Raw genomic sequence first — 22,968 nt, forward strand, 5'->3', positions numbered from 1 at the left:
AAATATATTGTATTCAGCAATATGATAAAGAAAAAAAAACACAAATAGGTGAAACAAACGTCCTACTCTGGTATATGACGTATATTTTAGCCTAATTATTATTAAAAACTGAGTTGTCTGTTTTTAAATTGACTATACCAAACAGATAACTCTGGAGAATGGAGATGTTATTTTGGTTGATTTAGTTCCTTAAATTTAATAAAATAATATTCTATAATATATCAGTGCCTTAGTTTTTTAATTTTTTTAATTTTCAATTTATTTTTAATCTAGTGATTATCAATAAAGAAACATTTTTACAACAAGCACAAACGATGTTGTGGATTTATATAAAATAACAATAAAACGAAATAAATTAAACTAAACCAAGTTAAATTAACAATATTTTAGAGACACTTTAACGGGGAGTTTGAGAGAAGTGACCCATAGATGGAACTATTTAGCCTTAAATAATGTATACATTTTTAAACTTTTAAATAATGTTTCAAATAACATCTTAAATAATGCCAGTGAGTCATTAAATTTTAAATTATTTCTAGGGATGGAGAAAAAAATATAGTGGTTATTTTTATATTCTATATTTTATATAATAAGATATCTATATCGTAAATGTATAAATTAACAAAATAAATAAAATTATAATAATCATTTTTTTTAAAACAGTTTTAACTATTTCTCAAAAAATTAATGAAAATCTGGTTGTAGCTTTAGCCTCTTAATTTATTTAACTATTAACATTTTATTATTATTATTGTATATAATAATTATTTACCTATGTAATTTATTATTGTTATTAACTTGATATAATAAACCTAATACTGCCTTATCAAAGGGCAAAGAACGGTGTTGAATAGGTTCGTGATATAAATACCTAAAAGTACCTTAAAATAAATCAAAATGTTTGAAAATATCATGTTGTACACAAAATATAATAATAAACGTAAGAATTTCAAGTCCCCATAAATAATAATTATGAATTACAAGAAAATAATTATAATTGTTTTTTTTTCGTATAAATATCGAATTTTATCAAAATGTCATCTTTAAATGTTTATAAAAAGAAATTGTGCGTATATATTTTTTAGATTTCTTGGTTTTATAATAAAATACTTAAAATGAAACTGTCTTAAACTCTCAAGCCTTTTCCATAAAAATTTAATATTTTATACGTTTTTAAATATAAAATATTTTGCAAATGTTTGTGATTTTGCAGCCATGTAAGAAATGTCAGCATTTAAACTTCAAATACTTATAAAAAAAATCTGGCTGTGTTATGGTATCTTTAATATTTATAAAAAATCAACTTTGTACTTTGAGAGGGGCTTTTAGTGGAAAATTAGATCTAGTTATTTTGTGGGGTCAGTGGTGAAAATTTCTAGAACTTTTCAAAATAATTTAAACTTCAGACGCTTGTAGAAAGTATTTGTGGAATTACGCTCCACATTTTTTTATTTCATCTAATAACAGCGTAATATGAGAAACCTTTTCTTACATTTTAAAATATTTGATGTTAGTTTTAGGTAAACATTTTGAGAATCTTAAATTACCAAATAATTGTCAATGTTTAGGTATTTTGACGAAAAAATTCTAACTTAAACGCTCATGAAAGTCTCATATGTATTTACACTCAATTTTTTTTTTTAATTTCATTATTACCAACTACGAGAAACTTTATATTATATTTTAAAGCTTCTGACTAAATAAAAATGTTTTATCGACAATTATTGAAAAAAAATCTAAAATTTGACATGTGTGTATAAGCTTAAAAAAAGAGTCAAAATATTTTGATTATTTTATCATATTATATAGAAAATTTTACTACAAAAACTTGGTAAAGATTTCAAGTATCTACGGTTAGTCGTTTTTGAATTATATCAAATTGAAAATCAGTTTTGTCAAAAACTAATTTTTCGTAAAAAATTCCAGTTTTTCCCAATTATTAAGAAAATTATTGGGAACTTTTATATTCTTAGCGGAGCGAGGAAGCTAGTGGTTTTACAATGGTGTTTATTTATTTTATTTTTTTTTTATATCCTGTATACAAAATTTTTATCAGAAGGAGTGCGCTTAGATGTCAATATATAGTACCTTATCTTTTAGCAAATTGGATCAAGATGGTACTTTAAAAAGGTCATTTTTCGATTTCCTCAATAGTTATTTAATACCACGGGAAAAACTACTGACAAATTACGAAAAACCGCTTAAAATGGGATTTTAATTTCTACTGATTTGTTCGCAACGAATAAAAAATTATAATATTATAATATTAATTCTACTTAAAGGCTATGAGAAATAATAAAAATTTAAAAAATCCAGAATCTACGCTCAGAATCGTTTTTTTATACAAAGATATTATATCATTGAGTTCAAATTTAATACAATCCATTATACAATGACCCACTTGTAACCTACCGTACAGCCGAGCGACATCCACTTACCCGCTTTTTTACTTGCGATTCCCCAAAGTATCTACTATATTCACTTTCTTACCAGAAAAGATAATGAAGTTGAAAATCTTCTTACTGCTCCAAAAGGCGAGGACAAACACAAAAAAACTTACAATTCATTGATCATTGTAAAATCAATACATTCATAGCTCGGTTCGAAATCTAAAAATTACAAAATATTTTGTTATAGATGTTCATAAGACATAACTCTGCTTATATCATATGGTTATCAATTAATATATTATAAACGGTCAAAACTGTTTATGTAAATAACATCCAATCGGATCCGAGGAAAATGGGTCGCAAAATATTAATCGATGGTCATTATTAAAACCAGCTTACATGAAAAATATGACTGCTTTGTATTTATGACGGTTGTGTGTGTATGCGCTTGAAAATTATGTAAATCTGAATTCGAGTGGAGAATAAAACAATCATCCATTTTTTCTTGTAGGATGTTCCCACACGTTGAAGGTGACTCAGGTGTCGTTTAAATTAACTTGACAATTAATAAAAAAAATTGGATGTACCTACCGACTGAATTTTTATGTAACCGTAAATCTCAGTCATTATTACTGTCGATGTAACAATAAATATTATAATATAAAAAATTCAATTCATTTAAGGTAATTAATATTTTTTCCAAAAAATAAACTTATTTTTTACATAATCTGAAGTCATTGTAAAATAGCATATTTGGAAAATCAATTATGTTTTTATCGTTATTGCTTTTGAAATTTTTACTTTTATATTTTTTAATATTTTTACTGCGCATATTTTTAATTTCATATTCTGAAGCAGAACATTTTTTTGAGAATTTCATTGTAATATAAAATTTGAATTTCAACCTAGGTACCTAGTAATTTATTTATTGGTTCTAAGTATTTAAAGTTTATATGAATAGAGTGGAATTGTACAGGGCTATGCAAATATAAATACGTATCAATCATATTACATTTTTTCGTATATTATGTTAGTTTTAATATTGACCATCGCGTGAATATTTTGGTAGTACTTATTCCCTCCAGTAAATATATTTTATAATATATTAAATTCAATGTTTTCGCATTTTTAGCAAAAATTAAATAACCTACCTACCATAATAATATATTAATAAAATAAATTACTTTAATAGAAATATCAAAAACAAATCATTAAATGTACTTAGTAATATAGGCTGACAGATTGTCTTCGCTCAAAATCGTTTTTCGTATACTATGATTCATCATATTAAATTCAAATTTATAAGACAAACACGGTGTTGTACGAAAATACCCAAAAATTATCTAAATAAGTTAACGAATAACTTACTGAAATTGCATAATAAAGTCATATAAGATAACACTTAAAATATTTATCTAGATAGTAGATGACTAAATTTATCTAGAACAATAACAGTTAATTTAAAACTTGCATTAGTAATATACCATTTTTGCCATAATAATATACTGCTATAATTAAGTTTACATTTTTACATTCGTAATTACCAAATACATGAGTGTGGAATACGATTTAACTTCGGTGTTTACAAATTACATAGAATATATACAGTAACCTACAAAATAGGTTGCATAGGTACCTTTATGAAAATAAAATTGAAAATCTTATCTAGATAGTTTATCTCAGATAATCATTTTATATAAATAGATAAATAAATATATGCTTTTACCACCTATATACTTATAATAGATACAACACTGCTGACATACGACAATACAGTGACATATTCAAATATTCAATAACGAGGTGCACTGAACACCTATGTACTGTAATGTAGAGTGGTTTTAATGTTTTAATTTCTAGCTATGAAATTAAATATGTTCCTCGTCGTCTAAAAAAAATAAAATACTTAAAAAGTGATGATGATTATGGTAAAAACTGAAATGAAAAAAAGAAACGTTTCCAAAAACGTTAGTAATATTATCAATAAATAATGAGTGTTTAACTTTAAATGTGTCCTATAATCGTGCCGTGTATAAAGATCATAGACTGTATATGATATTATAATCAAATCAGAAGACGGCGTACGAAGTAAATAAATTAGTTTTAAATAAAAATGGTTTAAAAAAATACGTTTTTGATTAGACTGGAAAATGTATTGAATTTGTAAAATATTCCATCCATTACAGATATTGCAATTTAAAATTAATATTGTGTTATACTCTTGCCACTTAAATACATTTCCCAAAAGTCATTGATCAGAGATATTTTATTTATTTTTTTATGATCTCGTCAATAATTATGGAAATAAATAATTTACAATGTTATTGAAAACTGAGCTTTGTTCAGAATGGTTTCCATTACTTTCAATCGTATATAAAAAATACAACGCCATTATATTATTGTATAATACATTATTGTTACCGTGGAAAGTGAAGCGATACATAAGTTTCCGATTTCGTAGCGGAAAGTCTGATTCGTTTCAATTTAGTCATTGAATAATGTTTGTGAGTTGAACTTTGATTTTCGAAATGAATCTTATTAAAAAGTAAATGAAAAAATGCTCTTACATAATACGTCTTGATCAATTTTTAATGAAAAGAAACCATATCGAGTTTCCGGTAAAAATGAAAAAAATATTATTAATATATTATATTTTATAAAAATTATTAAATTATTGAAAATAAAAAAAATATTATATATATTATGTTTCATTTTGATGGAATAAATGTTTTAACGTTTTTTTATGAAATATTTATCAGTGGGTATATAATATTATGGCGTAAGACTTCAAAAACTTACCTACCTCAAATCAATTGAATTATTGATAAAATATCTCCCTCGTTATTCATCAGCACTCGTCCGACTACAATCACATACAGGTGACCTACCTCTAAAGTATAAGTACATAATATTATTATTATTATATCCACGCGCCATACCCGACTGCAATAGTAATTTTATGTTTTCTCGACAGATGTTAATATTATATTGTAAACGTGTTGTTTGCTGTATATGATCAATACTAGAAATAATTCTTAAATAACTACAACACTATACGGTGTCGATAATATCGAAATGTTTTAATTTTTTTATTTCAGGTTTAGTGAAGCTCGGCATCCATTGCGTCACTGGGAGAAATGTAGCAATAAAAATAATTAACCGCGAGAAGCTGAGCGAGTCGGTGTTATTAAAGGTAATTATTTTTTTGTCGTATTGAACGTATGCCTATATTATATATATATAATGAATATTATTTATAAACGTAACTTTATTACGTAATCAATATTCATCGTATCATCATTCATACGATGGTCGAATGTGTAGAGAGCATTCAGTTATTGTCATTTTAATGATATAGCTACGCAGTACTTGCGATGTTTCAAGTATAGTTTAATGTAATACAACTTTTGTATAAATATATTTTTATAGGTACGTTTAAAATATTAATTTCACTTCAACGACCAAACGTGTATTTTAATGCGAAACTTGCGGTCTACATTGTTGGATGCGTTTCGGTATTTTTCAATATCATAAAACCTAAAACCAACTTTATAGCAAACTTGTAATTAAATTAGCTTTGTTACGAATTTTCGTGGCGGATTTGGCGTCAGCCAGTATACTGACCTAAAGGTTATAATCTTTTCGAACCATGCAGTAGTTGGTTAAATGACAATATTGATTAAATACGGATAAATTAAAATGTCTTTTGTTGCGCTTCGGATGTCAACAATAACAATTTACGTCAGTAACATAATTAGAGAAATTTTGTTTTTACTATAAATTTAATATACTAAACAATAATCAATGCTTAGCATGCACCTAGGTATATTATGGTCTATATATGGCCCGAATTTAAAGCATAAACATTAAGCAGTGTAGCCTACAGAACCGCGATTGACGACGGATTTAGGGGCATCATAGAAGATATATTTTTTTTAAATTAATAATTTTTTCGATACAAAATACAAATTATCTTTCACATTTTTCGATTAAGTACGCAACGGAATGGTACCTACCTACTTTTCATATTATATCCTTACCTAAAACCAAGTTGTTGTCGTAAATACTGTTATTTAATTTACATTTTTCACATCAATACCTATTATTGTAGGTATATACGTCATACGTATTAAATTTTAAAATAAAATAAACTCTCATGACATAATATTATTTTATTGTTTTACTTTTTGTTTATGCATAATACGTCCAATATGTTAAAAATATTATTATTCAAGTTGAATATAATAATGATAGTTTTTCGTTTATTGATTGAAAAATATAAAAAGTTTGTACAATAAACTTATGAACACAAATTAAATACTAAAAATGATATTTTCGCAAAATGCTGGTAAAATAGAGGCAACTCATTTTTCATAGCACATATTATTATACGTATGCCGTCTATTTATGTAATTATTTAATGTCATTACTTCTTTCAAAGTGGTGGTTTGAAAATTTTCATCAATTACCACAATAATAAAATTGTTGAAATATTGTGCTCGAGACCATCCCCCTGGTCAATCCGTGGTTGTCATAGATCCTAAACAATTAGGTACAACACCTAGTCATTTTTATTATATACTGATTATGTTTCTTGAAAAATTAATGTTTTAAAAAATTGCAAACAAATTTATAAATGTGACTAATAGATAAATCATTTTTTTAAATGTCAATATTTTTTTGGAGAAAATTAATTAAAAACGTATAATAACTCTTTTCAAAATATTATTTTTGGGAACCTTTAGACATAATGTGTAAATCTTAAATTATTTATCATCCATATAATTTCCATAATTTGTTCATACGTTTAGTATACATTTTTCATTTGTCAGGCATATTTCTACATTACATCACATTATATTTCTATAAACATCCTGTTTAAGTATTACTGTATTAGACTATTTCTGATAAATTTTATGTGCATTACTTATGAGTTATCAGTGATTGAAACGAGCTAGGACTTGGATTTTGCAGAATAAACGAAGACGTCTATGACTAACTGATTGGAATTAGATGTTGCCAACAAGCGAACCTACAGTAAAAATTCTAAAATAAGAATAAAATCCAGGGCTTGAAACCGGTTACCGGTTTTTACCGAAAACCGGTCATTTCCCGGAATTTTCAGGAACCTATAATCAGTTACCGTTATTATAAACCTATCTGTGTTCCCGGTTATCGGTTACCGGTTACCGTGACAATTTTTCAGCTAACATAAAACGTTATAATAACGTAATATGTTTTAACCGGTATTTATAAATACTGACTACCTCTACGTATGAACTATAATAATAATAATATGTTTAATTTATTTTAGCTACATAAATGATTAAACGTTCGTAGCTACTAATGGTTTAATAAATAATAACTTCTTAAAACTATTCTTAAATCATACTATTATGATATTATTATCGTTTTATTTTCCCTAGTCTAAATTCTTGTAATAATTATTACTCAAATAATTGGTATTCTACATTTCTATTTCCTACCTGCCTATAACATAAAATATCGTTGGTTGGTAATGATGGTACTCAATAGTCGATAGTCCCCGTCTTCCACATCATATATTGTACTGGGAAATCTAAAAATAGCTTGATTCCTATAACAACACGAATATTGTATTAAGTATATGGGTGTAGTACAATTTTTTTTTTTTGAAAACCGGTATTCAATCGGTAATCGAAATTTTTTGGAAGCGGTTATCACTTAACGGTAACCCGTAATTTTGAATATAGTACCGGTAATTGGTTACCGCTAACAACATGACCGGCGTATAAAACCGGTAACCGGTATCCAAAAAAATATTATTATTATTAACGTATTAGACCGATTAAATTAATAACGTTTTCAAGCCCTGAATTAAAATCAGTATAAAATGATCAGCGTTCGTGGAGTCGACAAATGGAAACCGTTCTGGGGTTAAGTATTTGCGATTCCGAGAGAAGGGAAAAATGTCTTTTACAATGACGTTTCATTTTATCGCTTTTCTTTTCAGTCTACTCCTATAGTCTCAATTAGTCACGTCCGTTAATATAAATTATTTCATCCAATTGTTGGTAGGTAGCTATTTTATAGGGAAGGGATTATTATTTTATTTTCATTCTTCTCGGTAGCCACTGCAGCCCTGGGGGGCTGAAGAGAATTGTTAGCAAGTGCGGTTTTAATCAAGTTCCGCTCAGATTAGTTTTCCGAACGTATTATTTTGTATCGATTGCCGATCTGTGATAAATATAAAATACGAGTACACAGAGCGAAAATAAATGTCGATCATCAACGGTGTTTATATACCGTCCGGACATTTTTTCTCCGATTCAAACAACAAATAAATATTCTACTTTACGTCGAAGTACCTCTTTATACATTATTTTTATTTTATCAAAACTCGTGAGTCAGCCGCGATTGGAAGGAAATAGTTGAGGTATCTACTTTAATAAATATTATTTACTAAAGGGATCGTCCGATTTTTCAGTTAGGTACTAGTATAATAATATAAGCACGAATCAGTTGATTCACTACGCTTTACAATATACATATTATAATATAGTGAGAAGGATAAGTCTTAAATTCATATTCCACAGAAATACGTATAGGTGAAACCTATATACTTAGTGGGGGGTAATAAATATTTTATGCCATTTATTCGCGAGTATTTCGTTATAATATAATATATTATTATAATGTACAATGGAAACGAAATTTTAAATGGTTTGATAATAATATGCAAATTAAAATTAAATTGTTTTGCGTTAAACACTAATGAACAAATCGAATGCTGGCACGTCCCTTGCGCCACGTCAAATAACACTATATACAATGTGCCTACGACACGAGTGGTGCAAAATCATTTTGATTATATTCGTGCTTTAGATATATATATATACTCGTTATACATATATTATATATATATATTTACAACTATATAATGGCTGGTTTATATTCCATGGGGATAAAAACCTCGAAAAGGTTATATTCAATTCTCAATAGACTGTTATAAGTGCGTGGGATATTAAATAGGTATTATGAATTTAAGGGCAGAATATTATATTATGTTGAATGGGTGGATGATTATAATCGGTGGCGAACCCAGAATTTCAGTATATGATAGTATGATGGGTCAACCTAGCTCACGAAAATCATCATAATATACTCTATGTGCTCATCAACCAACTAAATGTGTATGCAAAGCTTAGTATCACTTTGCTTTCTGTTTAATTAACATAATATTTCATATTTTGATATCGCCACAACTCATTTGATCGTATTATGTTATAACGATGATGTAAGGGTAGTTTGGTGGTTTTTGCCTCTAAAGAACATTATTGAATATTAAGTCTAAAATAGAAATGTTTCTGGTAGCAAATGGGATCTAGTTAGCACTTCGGCGTAAGAGTTTCTAAGAAGATTTCAAAATAATCAGGAAAAAAAATGAATAGATATTTAAATAAAATACTCAAAAACCAATTTAGTTATTTTGAGATAATCCAAAAAATATTAATCGCAAGGACTTAAATTTCTCACTTTACGTAGGTATATTTTTTTCCATACACAATAATATTTTTTTTAAATATTTAGAATTATTAATATTAATCTCATATCCTAATTTTTTATAAATATTTTAGTATTTACATTTTCTGCAAAAATGAATTCCTACTACATTAGTAATAGAAAAAAAAGCTACTTTATAATTACATTTTAAAATATCCTTAGAAATAGAGGCTGTCTCCAATCAAAATCTTTTTTTGTGTGTAATGATTTATTATTAAAATTTAACACATTTGTAACGGTGACTGAGTGACTTCCGTGATGAGGTAAACTCTATATCAGTGTTGGCCAACTTGCGGTTCGTGCGTTATTTACAAAAACAAAAGTTTACTTATTAATATTTAGATTTTTTCGTATACATTTATACAAACATTTTAATAGAACAAATAAACGAGTACACGTGTAACAAATAAATACGAGTAGGTAGTAGATACAAAAACAAATTTGTATAAATAAATATTTTTAGGTTGAAGTATTTTTACCGTGTCTCTTGTTTTAATTAGTTTCTTAAGACCTGGCGGCTGGTTGCATTGATCAGCTCTGATACGATCATCAGTTAAATACTTAAATTTGAACAATATTTCAACTTGATTATTTTCGTTGTTGAATAGAGTTATTCACACAAATATGTTGTTCCAAAAATTGGGGACTACCACAGTCAGCGGGGCTTAGCCCCACGCCCAGCGATCGCTATTTTGCACCTTTGGATATTGATCATTCAACATTATTCAATGTCATCAACTAAAAATTGATTTTCTCAGTCTATATAGGTACTTACTAATATATACAGCAAAACGTCTTCTCCTTTTTTTTCAAATTAAAATATTCTGAATAAGGCTACATAATATTGAGGAAAAATTGTGGGTCAGCCGACCTCCCAACCCCATTCTCCTCAGACCCTATCCCTCGTTATAATATTATTTCCATAATACAACCCAACCACCTATAATAACCTACCTAAGCGTCCCGGTGAATATGAAATGTTTTGTTTATAAAATTATATTTATAATGAAATTTGAACCGCAGAAAATGGCAAGAGATGCAAAGGTCTATACAAAAGGGATACATAAACAATTTATATTTTTTTAATTTACTATTTAGCGAAAAAATTTTATAATTAAAATGAAAAGTATACCACGGGCCGTGATTCAATTTCTAAACTAATATATATGTACACTGTCTGTTAGGTACATACTACGCACTGTATGTAATACTTAAAAACCGCAGGGGCTCGGTTTGAAACAAAATTACTCTGTCTAGTGCCTCACTTAATTAACTTTTAATCATTTTCACCATATTAAGCGGATGTTCTATTGATGAACCAATACAATTAATTTATTAATTACTTTCAAATAAACTAGAAAATGCGGAATATAATAACTCATCTTCAAAACAATAATATATTGCGTCGTATAGTACCTACCTACCTTATTAGGGCGTTACATACTCTTAACTAAAATAGTACGTTATGCCCCCGTTTGACATTTGAGAGGTTGATATATTATTTGCCAACAATATAATACGCTGTTATAATGACTATGGTTGTGCGCTAAAATTTTCAACTTTTTACTGTAATGAAACACTTTTCTGTGTTTCTAGAAATATTATGTTTTATTAATAATCGGGTTTGAGACGCATTACTGCAGGGAAAATTCTTTGTTACTCCTCCGCAGAAATTAAACAACTCGTGATATATAGGACATAGGTACGCCAACTGATTCTGAGAAATATTTATTGTCTCTAGTCAACAAAATTAATCAGAAATTAATAAATAATATAATGTTTTACGTATTTCATTAAGTGCAAATGTAATATGATATCTGTATGTCTTTATACGAACATTTCTCGTTTCATCAAGACAAGTAATAATTTATTTTTGTTTGTAGGTTTGAATATTATCCAATTTCGTCAAAACTTGAACTTTGGATGTTAATAAAAAAAAATTGTCCGAAAATACTTTTGATATTTTTAAAATGTTGTCTAACATAACCCGATAAAAATCAAACGATTTATAACATCTAAAGTGTCTATAAATAGCTTTAAATTAGTTAAATATTTTTTTAATGTCACCGTTTATAGGAAATTATAGTATTAATAATAGTGGAATAGTGGAATTTAAATTGTTGTGATTTATATTTATTAAACTATACTAAAAAAAACGAAATCAATCTTCTCAAATGCTTGTGTTTCATAAACATAAATATTTCCGTTGTTTTCTGATTATTGTAAGTTTTTCAAAATTATTATTTAATTATAAATATTAAAAGTACAGGGAATTTTCTATTTTGGACATAAGTTTAAAGTAACAAATAGATGAATTTTTTTTTCAACAATAACACGATCAACGTTGATGATTGAATCGAATCTGCTCCAAATCGTCCTAAGAAAAAAATATTTAAAAACCACTCCATTGGAAAGTTTACTCAAGCTCTAAAAAGTGTATAGGAAATCGGTTCGTGGAATATTAAAAGTACTACAACATCGAGAAAAAAAACTTTATTTCGAAATCCTTTATAATATGCACTAAGAAAACAAACTTTTAAAAAAGTTACTGGTCGTTATAGATTTTCTGCGAGCAAGCAATTAGATTTAATATGATTATTATTTTTTTTTCGAAAAAAACACACTACTAACTTCTTATGCCTACTTACCTACGAAGGGCCAAATATGTTGTTCCAATAATAAGACGTATCTTTAGTAAATTGAAAAATGAATGGAAGCAATGATTAGGATTTGTCGGGATTGAAAATTGTTCGTATTAAATTGTTACTTAGAAAATCCCAAATAATTAAAACAAAAAAACTTCTTGGTAAATTCGTAATATTTCAACTACAAACTTCCGTGTATTCGTTATAGACAGTTTTTTTACGATAACATACTTCTATTTTGTATTGTAAAATGAAATATAAAAACATACTTTAGTTTACTATACAAATTAGTATGAGATTGGTTATTTAGCAATTTTAAATTTGTACTCTTAATTTTCTCTTTAATTAAGCAACTAAGCTTAAGAATAGTCCAACCGACAAATATAGAAACAATCATTTTGTACATTATATTACAAAAACCAGTACTACATTTATTAAAAAATAGATGACATTTTCTCAAAATTAACCTCTCTGAATTTAAGTGTTTTGCTCTAAAATTCCACAGATGCGTTAACATGTTTTAATTGGATAAACGAAATAATTTCATAATTTATCCTACAAAATAACAACATAATGGGACATCAGGGCACTTGTAAAAATAATTTACATAGTTTCGTGTTAATTAAATATATTTTAGTTTTAATATTCTTTAAAGTCTCATGAAGTCAAACTCATAAAAAGCAGATGATTAGCGTCAGTTGACGATACATTTATTATAGGTAAATGAACTTACTGTGAACTAATTTTATAATTATCGTAATAATAGTATAATACAATACTATAGTCGTTACTAGTTACTACAATATAATAATATATCATATACATTTTATTAGGGCACCACTATAATTTCAACTTAAATATAATACATATGTAAATCCAACATTTTTTATAATAATATGCCATACCCGGATAAGACTATACAACATTGAAACATTTAAAATGATTTTTCAAGGTAGCCAAATAAGTTTTGATATTAGGTGGTTAAAATTATAAATTTCAAAGTTATACAATAGACATTGTGTCATTGTAGGTATATTATATTATAATACGTCAGTTCAACATTATATATACAAAAAATAAAATTAGAGTTCGGGAATCTTTGACGATAACTTTCCACCAGCTACTTGAATTGGAGGTGGTTTCTGTTACCAAGTTGAATCTAGTTGAAACATTGAACAGACGAAATTTTAAAAAACCAGTTTTTGACAAAATCAATACTTTGTTGTAATTTAAAAACGAATATACTTTCTAACTATAGATACTTGACAGTTTCATAAAATAATTAAAATAATATTTTGAGCTAGTTATAGGCATTCGAAATGTTTGATTTTTTGTTTCTAAAAATGTCCACGAAAAATCAAATATTAACCTACTATATTACATTATTACTATAATAGTAAAATAAATTACCATATCAGTAATATGAAATATATGATAAAATATACTTATAGTAATATAGGCTGACAGACCGTCTTCGATCAGAATCGTTTTTCGTATGCATCATTTGAATTACAATAAATTTAACACACACATTACAGATAGGTACTTCTCAATGTCGATAGGTTCTCGACACCTACTAACTGTACAGCAAAGTGGTAACCTACTTTTTACTATACTTAAGCTTTTGAAGCTGCCGACGATTTATCGTTGAATTCAAATCAAATTCACATTCGTGACCTAGTAATGAATGATGAGGTACACTCGAAATTTGCAACATACAGCTGAGCTATTTTCATATAGTTTCTATATTTATATTCCATTAGTTCTGTGATTAAATTTGAATCGTTGTTCACTTTTTCGTTTCTGTACTCATTTCACACACACGGCAAATAATAAGTTTAGAGCTTTCCGGCTTTATGATAATATTATGTTATTATTAAGCTCCTATAAACTATTGAGGTATACTTAATTGTGTGCAATAAATCCCATAGAAATATGGACGGTAATAATATTGAAGTAGTCTGCTGCAGCTGTTACCGATATATGATTATAATAATCATCTCTAGGCAGAAACTCTTTTAATTTGTTTGCGCCCAGTAAAATGTCTATGCTATTGTATTTTGTATTTTTTGCGACCTCGCAATTCGTACCGTCTTATAATTGCCGAAAACAAAATATTATCCGAAAAACAGCAGTCGCTGCACCCTCTAATGGCTCTTGTCTGCGATGTACGCCACCGCCGAAACATCGTTTCGCGTGGTCGTAGTATTATACTATTAATATTTAATAACTCGGTTCATGTCTGCGGTTAAAACCATATAACAATAATAATAATAATAACAATAATAATGATCAAAGCGTCGTATGCGCGTGCGTAATATTTTCGGATATCATTTACATTTGCGTCGCGCAAGAGGAACACGAAATACCGGCGATATTATAATATATTCTTGGAAGGTTTATACCACCGGAAGGTTTTCTGAGAAACGCGGTATTACGATATTTTGTCTACTAATTAATTAATCTATGTTTGATTATTATGGTAACCGCGAAAAGCCCATTGAAGTTTTGTCAACCGGCGGCAACAAAGTAACTTTGATTGTTTTACAAAGCACGAGCTCCGTCGTATAATTTCCCGGAACGTAATAATTTATATTTATTTCCATGCAGGTACGATGTATACTATATAGTACGTAATAATAACACGGTCGACACACCCACACATAAGCACCCACGCACCCGCACACCACATGCGTACATCGTATTTAATTTGTTTAGGAGTAGCTTCTTCCTCGTGTTTCGATTCACGAGACGTATAACATAAATACAAAGCCGACGGTGACTTAATATGTAAATGTAACCATTTCCGGTACACCCGGTTGAACTACGGTACTATTTTCCATCTTCCCAGAGCACCATCAGACGATCTCCGTGTACTTAACTGTCTTAAATTCAAAAGCGTTTGTCCGACAGGACAGAATACCTATTGCCGGGGGAACCAGGGCGTAATATTTTCTCAACACTATTTCGGGTATGATCTATGCATCAATAGTCGAATGGAAATCCTTTTAACGGCTATAATTGAATATCTAAAATATAAAATTATAAATAATATAAACTAATTACATTTTTTTAAATATTAACCAATGAACATAACAAAAATTACTTTTTCATGAATACGAAGCGTGTAAAGAATTTTTCATTGCAAGGGTACCCACAGGTATGAGTGGATCTAAAAGTTCTGTTTGCTACCCCCACCCCAAAAAAAAAAAAAAAATTTGGTCAACTACGCTTAATTTAATGATATGCCATATCATATGGTTTTTAAAATATTTCTCAAATTAAAAAGTGTAACAATGATGTAGTAGGTACGCTATATTAGAATAGAGATATAGGTACGTCTTATATAATACCAAAATATACTAATACTTATACTTGGCCATTGGATTTTAATCTTGCCCCAAGTGGAAATGTATTTTGCAGGCGCTCTTGTATTCGTTGTCAGATTATTTTCTGTATATTAAGTACTGTAGTAGATAATATGCAAATATAAAATGTAACCAGGAGCTAAGTAATCTCCCTTTTTAATGGTATGTCTCATATTAAAATGAAATATTAAAGTTATTGCACCTCGGGTAATTTCAATGAGAATGGGCGTATATCATTTTTATCCCTGGGTATTTGAATTCAACCCTGTAATACGTATATTTTAACCGTGGTCCTTACATACGATGTATTCGAACTTCAATACCTAAAGTCATATGAGATAGATAAGTTCAAGGTTCATACGGCTTATATAGGACCATAGAGGTTACGTGTTCGACCGAGGTGTTTGTAATACTAATTGTGATAAGCACTGGCCGTATAATAAGAAAAACAACACCGAACACAAGTGGATTTGAGGGGTAGTTTTCGTATTTAATCAGCCGCCGTTTTAAACGACTTCACCTGTCTTATAATTATATTATAACAGATATTGGTACACATTTTAATGATATTAATACATGATGTAGGTACCTATATATATAATATCATTCATAACACATGTACCCGCAATAAAACTTTTCATGTTATATCGTATTTATTGATATTTTTGTTAGTTGTAAATAATACGCGCAATTGTCTGGGGATATAAGGGGTACCGTACGATGGCCAAAGCTGCAGGAGAGGCTTTTTATATTATTTCAGAGATACCTTTCTCGTTTATTAGTTGATTTATAAAAATGTGAACATAACGCTTTTGTCTATGGCAATATTATGACGATTGATAGTTGATATTTATGGTTTATTACTTAAGTTCTAATGTTGTAGAAATCCGTGTATGACCCTAAACAAATCAATTGAAATGAATCAAAAAATTGCTAAAAATCACACAAAGAGCAAAAATTATATTAAAAAACCACAATAACGTACAATTATTTTTAAGTTATAACATATAACAAATATAATCACAGCTACCACGACTATTTACATTGTATAGTTAAAAATTCTAAATTTATAAATTTGTATGTATATCTGTGGTTTTGTAGTTGGAAATTCAAAAAAAATATAGGAGAAATTATTATGAAAAATATACAATAATGCACATATTTTTGTAATAAGCAACTCATCAGAAACAAAAAAAAGTCAAAAAGACTTAAATAATAATTTAATTAATTAAGTGAATTAAAGCTTATAATAAGCTTCATATTAGACTAGGTAATAGAAAAAAAAAATACAAATTACTACAACATTCAGCCAATTCATAATTATCTATTTTTGAAGCTTCGAGTATTTATTATCTGTGAGCATAGGACACTAAATAGTATATAGTGTACCTACCTATATGCTATTTAGACAAAAATCTAAACGTTATCTATGTATAAGAACTTCAGTCATTTATACTCTAATTATGTATGCAGATTTTTTAGATTCTGATCGGAGGAATATTTTTTACAACTTTTTTAAAATTTGAGGGCGGTTTCTGGTAGAAAATTGGATATAGTTGGTATTTGGAGTCAAAAGTAAAAATTTCCAGAACTTAACAAAATAATCTTTAAACAAAAAAAAGTTAAAGAAAACTCGAATATGTATTCAAAAATCGATTTTGGTTTTTTAGTTTTAATAAACTTGAAATGTTCGGACGTGCGTCGTAGAGCCAACAGATATTATACTAACTATATATTATACTGTTTGAGTTTTTTCGAAGTCTATTGAAAAATTAATATTTGTTTTTTTTCGGTTCCAGGTGGAAAGGGAGATTGCTATAATGAAACTCATAGACCACCCGCACGTGTTGGGCTTGTCAGACGTCTACGAAAACAAACGATACCTGTGAGTTCAATTATTTAAATATTTTGAATGCTTACTCGCATTTCATTTTATTGGTATTCGATTAAAATCGATGCCGATATTATATTTTATAGTCATTATATTTTATTATTATATTTATTTGCTTTCAATAAGTTAACCACAATCATATGTGCGGGAAGAAATACCAGCATGTAATAATAACAATAGTATACCTAATACCTATACAGTATACATATTTCTTTATTCTAAACGATTGATGTAACTGTACCAAAAATATCATTATAGGATTTTTCCATATTAACTTAACTTGACGAGTTAAAAAAAAATAGTTAACTTGACCAGGCTTGATTATATCTACCACCTGAAAATTCAATGTGAAATCCTAATCATAATCATAGAATTTAAATGCAAACTTATGATAAAAATCGAGTAACCCATCACCCATTATGGGTGTTGTGTGGACAATATATACTTGTAGAACAATTTCATTTAGTTACTTTATTTTATTTTGTATTTTAAGTCTTAACTTATTGATTTAAGGTCTAAAGCTGGAATGATGTATTTAACACTGATCTTTTGATGTATTTTGTCTGAAAAAGGTTCAGCCTTAAATCTTTTTCACCGGAAGTTATATTTATATTATTTGTAGGGTTGGGAAAAATAAATACAAATAAATCAGTATCGGGTTTTGAGCAATAAATAAAATACAAAAGGAAATACAATAACTATATAACTTATCTGACTTACAATCCTATAGTTCAAATATCGTATTATATTATTATTACTGAGAAATCGCATGTGAAATTCTACCATAAAATTGTGGATTTAACCATAGTGGCACCATTGAAGCATTCAGCATCATAACAACAGCGCCACAATGGTATTAAGCATATTATTTATTACTACTGTATACAAGGTTTTCACAATGAAATCGGTGGTTCATTCTGGTTACGATATTTTTATTTCCATGGTTGTCACTTGTCAATATGCAATATTTAAATATTGATAAATAAAACAGTTATATTTACTCGTTTTGTTTACCAATATAAGACGTTCACTAATTACTTTAGTAGTACTTTTTTTTATTACTCAATGATAGCGTAAAGATAAAGTTACTTATTAAATAAAAGATTATACATTTTAATTATTATTAATTTAATATAATTATTTGGCAGGTACACAATGTTTTCTTTCTTAACGTATATAGAAACCTGGAGATCTATCACGCTTGAAGGATGATGCGTATTCCCTAACTTGTTTTTTATAAATTTTCACCCAAGCTGATAATATTATGAAATATGAGGTTTTTAAATTTAAAAAAAAAAACAAATTTATTATACGTGGTCCAATGAACAAAAACGACTCCATTTATTTTCATTCTGTCCTGTATACAATATGTATACGCGTCAATGTTAATTAATCGTTTAAAAATGCATTAATATTAGGTACAGAGTATTCGAAAACAAATGCGATGGGTCGTATATACAGCTGGTAGTATAATGGTTTTTGTTTTTGGAACGAACGCAGCTTACAGATAAAGTAAATAATGACATTCAATACCGTCCGAAAAGCGGACTTGATGTGCATTAATATTTGTCCAATGAATGAAATAACGCAAATATAAGGCATGTAAAAAAAAGTAAACATCGGTGTACGGTTTCAACGATGATATTGTCGAGTAGGTGCGGTACAATATGTATTATGTATAGACGTACATATGATATCTTTGTTGGTATTATAATTTGTTTATCAATCAAATGTCATAATGGCTTATAAATGTATGAACGTTTGCTGAACAATTGTCGTCGTTAAATATTTTATCAGCGATGTGATGTTATTAAGCTAGTTTAAAAAAAAACCTAAACAACCTAGTTAATAAAAAATAAAACAAAACTCATACGAAAAATATTATTTATGGTCACGAAGATTCGTAATGTAGATAAAGATACTATAATTATTAATCGCCACTAAAAATCTACACAGGTGTATTTATAAAACCTGACTGATTGGTATGATCTCGAACACATTACTTTTTCATTAAGAAATAGTAAAAATAGCAACTTTTAATCATACACCCTGTCCACAAAAAACTAAACACCTTCCCATCTATGGAAGTATTGAGTATAACTGAAAAACCTGACGAATAAAATAACTCTGTTCTAATTCATATTAAAACATTTTTTTATTTTTAATAGCAAAAATTTAAAAATTTACATTGTACTATTAAATTTTTTTTGCTAAAATTCAAAATAACCAATTTGTAAATATAATTTTTACACAGATTTTGTTGGTGGATGCATAATTCGGAATGCAAAAGTGTTGTTCTGCAAATAAAACCAAATATTTCAGCCGAAAACCTTTCGTCTAATATATAACGCCCCTTATATTGCAAACAAAATACTATCAATCCAGATCTTCAGTATATAAAAACAGTAGAAAACACAGCCATCCATAGTATATATCGTTACTACATATCACTCCAACAATTCACTTATATAACATGAAAAAATAGCTTTATAACATTAACAATGTTATTTTTAAATTAACAAAAACCAACTATTATATTCATTCTATAAAAAAATATATTTAAATCTTAAAAATCAAAATATAATTGGTACATTGAAGAGGTGATTTATCGATTCTCTCAATGGTTTCGTCAAGCGTAAAGAAAAACTACCGAAGAGTTGCAAAACAGTCTAAAATTTACAGTGAACTTTATGACAAATAGGTAACCGTTTTTAATACGAAATCGATTGTGGTACCTCGATTGTAATTCAAGAATAATAATAATCAAAACTTAAAATTTTCAACAAATCTCAATTGAAGTTGATATACACGAGAATTAATTTTTGTATTAGCATTAATGTAGATTTTAAAATTGAACGTTTTATTTTTGTTTTTACATTGTTGTACTTGTACAATTAAGAATATATTTGAACTGAATATGTAATACACAGTTACCTTAGGAGTTAAGGCTTAGGCTAATCAAATTGAAATTAAAAAATAAAATATTTGATTAAATATTGCGTGCAGTTCAACACGCGAGGTTAATCACATAACACATTTTTTACAAACCCGATACTTTTTTACTATACGGATTAAATTAGTTTCCTTGAATTTTTAACTGAAAATTATTTGACAAAATTACTTTTTAATCTTAAATAACATTAGATTTTATTTTAATTCAGTTAATCACCATTATTTATACACCTATAATCAAGGCACGATAAAACAGCATTTTGAACGGCCCAGTAAGCCGACAACCGTTAAAATATTTTTTTTATAATAAATATTTTATCTGATGATATATTTTTCCAATTCTATGATATTTATGTTACGATGACTGAGCGAAACGACACTAATGGCCAACATCTGGCCAATGAATCTTGCAGTTAAACTCCAAACATCCAGGCCGTGGCTTATTTTATTTCGAAGACACGATTTATATAAACGTCGTTTTTGTTATATGTTCTTGGGAAGGGTGTAATTTGCGCCAAAAACAACCAAAATTCAAATAAAAACTTTGCTCCTAATCGAAAAATCAATTTTGGTCATTTGCGCCACATAAAACTCGATAAAAGAGAATTATTTAATTCTGTGTAATCTTGTAACTAGGTACAATAATTTTAATTTGCAACATTTTTCATCTTATCAAATTTGTAATTTGCGGCACTTAAAAATAATTAATATTAATTATTTTTTAACTTATTAATATGTATTTTATTATTTTGTATTATTTTCATAAATCAAGTTAATTTTTATACTTTGGTATAGTAGGTATACATTTCAAGAAAATGTATACAAATGTAAGCTAATTAGTAATTATTATAATTGTAGGTATCTATAATGTATATCCTACGTACTGTGAATGACTTAAATGGGCAATATTTCAGATAATAATAAATTATGTAAGAACCAAGAATATTATAATTCATTGTCCAATCTTACATGTTGTTAATAGGCAATAGCCCTTATTATTTATTCACGTTTTATGTGCTATAACTGATGTGAGCTCAGTAAATGTATGAGGTAAATTATTCTAATAATTGAAATTAAAAGTGAACATACCATTTTACATACCATGCCATTTCGTTTTGATTAAAAGTACTAAATTTGGCGCAAATAATACCATCTCCTCTTGGAAGTGATTACCTACATTTTCGACTGTACCTACAGCGAAAGAGCCTGCAGATAACAGCTGCAGTTGCTTAATAATTATATTAATTTCGATTTCAGATACTTGATACTGGAACACGTGTCCGGCGGCGAACTTTTTGACTACTTGGTTAAAAAGGGGAGGCTGACACCCAAAGAAGCTAGAAGATTTTTTCGACAAATCATCTCTGCGTTAGACTTTTGTCACAGTCATTTAATATGGTAAGTTTAATAAATATGCGTTTCGTATAATACTAAGACATGGCAATAAGTTTATCTTGTAGTTAGCCATATATAAGTAAACTGTCCTATATTTATTAGTTATAATAACTACATACTAATTACATTATAAAATATATGAATGCTGATTGCTAAACAGTTTTTTAAAATTTAAATTTAAATATCACATATTTTTATGTTTGCACTAATTATTCGGTTTTAGAATTTATTGAGCCATTGTCTAATGCAAGACATAATATAGGTACTTAATATACTTGAATATTATATATTCTTATAATTGAAGAACGTATTGGATATACTCAATTATATAATTGTATAGTAGAGTTATTACATTTCAGCAATGATATATTTTCCATTTTATGCCATGGCTTATATATTAAATATAATCTAATAGTATCATATCGTTTTAAGTCCCAAAACTTGTAAAAAGAAAATAATTGTAGCGTAAAACAATCAATAAAATTATATTTAAATAATTTGAGTTTAAAAATAGCATATACATTTTTTATACATATGTTCTGTGAAAAATAAAAATAAGTAAATCAAATGTGAATAAATAATAAACTTTTTGAAATAATGAAATTCATTCAAACTCTTAGGTTTTCGTTAGTGTAAGTTTTGGATATTTAATTAATTTCAATAAATTATTTATCCACTACATATAACAAAAAAAAATCGGCTTTAAGATCCTTCGAATGTTAGATCACCCAGAAAATAAATTCTCGTCACTTTAAGTGTTTGTAGTGTGTATCACATATTTTATG

General features: G+C 27.7%; 1 protein-coding gene across 3 annotated transcripts in view; it reads left to right on the top strand.

The window, feature by feature from the left end:
• LOC132934327 (serine/threonine-protein kinase BRSK2) overlaps window positions 1–22,968 on the top strand; it is a 118,846-nt gene that overhangs the window by 27,994 nt on the left and 67,884 nt on the right. For all 3 annotated transcript variants that reach the window (XM_061000621.1, XM_061000623.1, XM_061000622.1), the window contains exons 2-4: window positions 5,489–5,583; window positions 17,745–17,830; window positions 22,046–22,186. In XM_061000621.1, coding sequence (XP_060856604.1) covers window positions 5,489–5,583; window positions 17,745–17,830; window positions 22,046–22,186 — 322 coding nt within the window. The remainder of the gene's footprint in view (window positions 1–5,488; window positions 5,584–17,744; window positions 17,831–22,045; window positions 22,187–22,968) is intronic.

This window comes from Metopolophium dirhodum, chromosome 1 (genome assembly GCF_019925205.1).
Source record: "Metopolophium dirhodum isolate CAU chromosome 1, ASM1992520v1, whole genome shotgun sequence".
Classification (NCBI taxonomy): Eukaryota; Metazoa; Arthropoda; class Insecta; order Hemiptera; family Aphididae; genus Metopolophium; species Metopolophium dirhodum.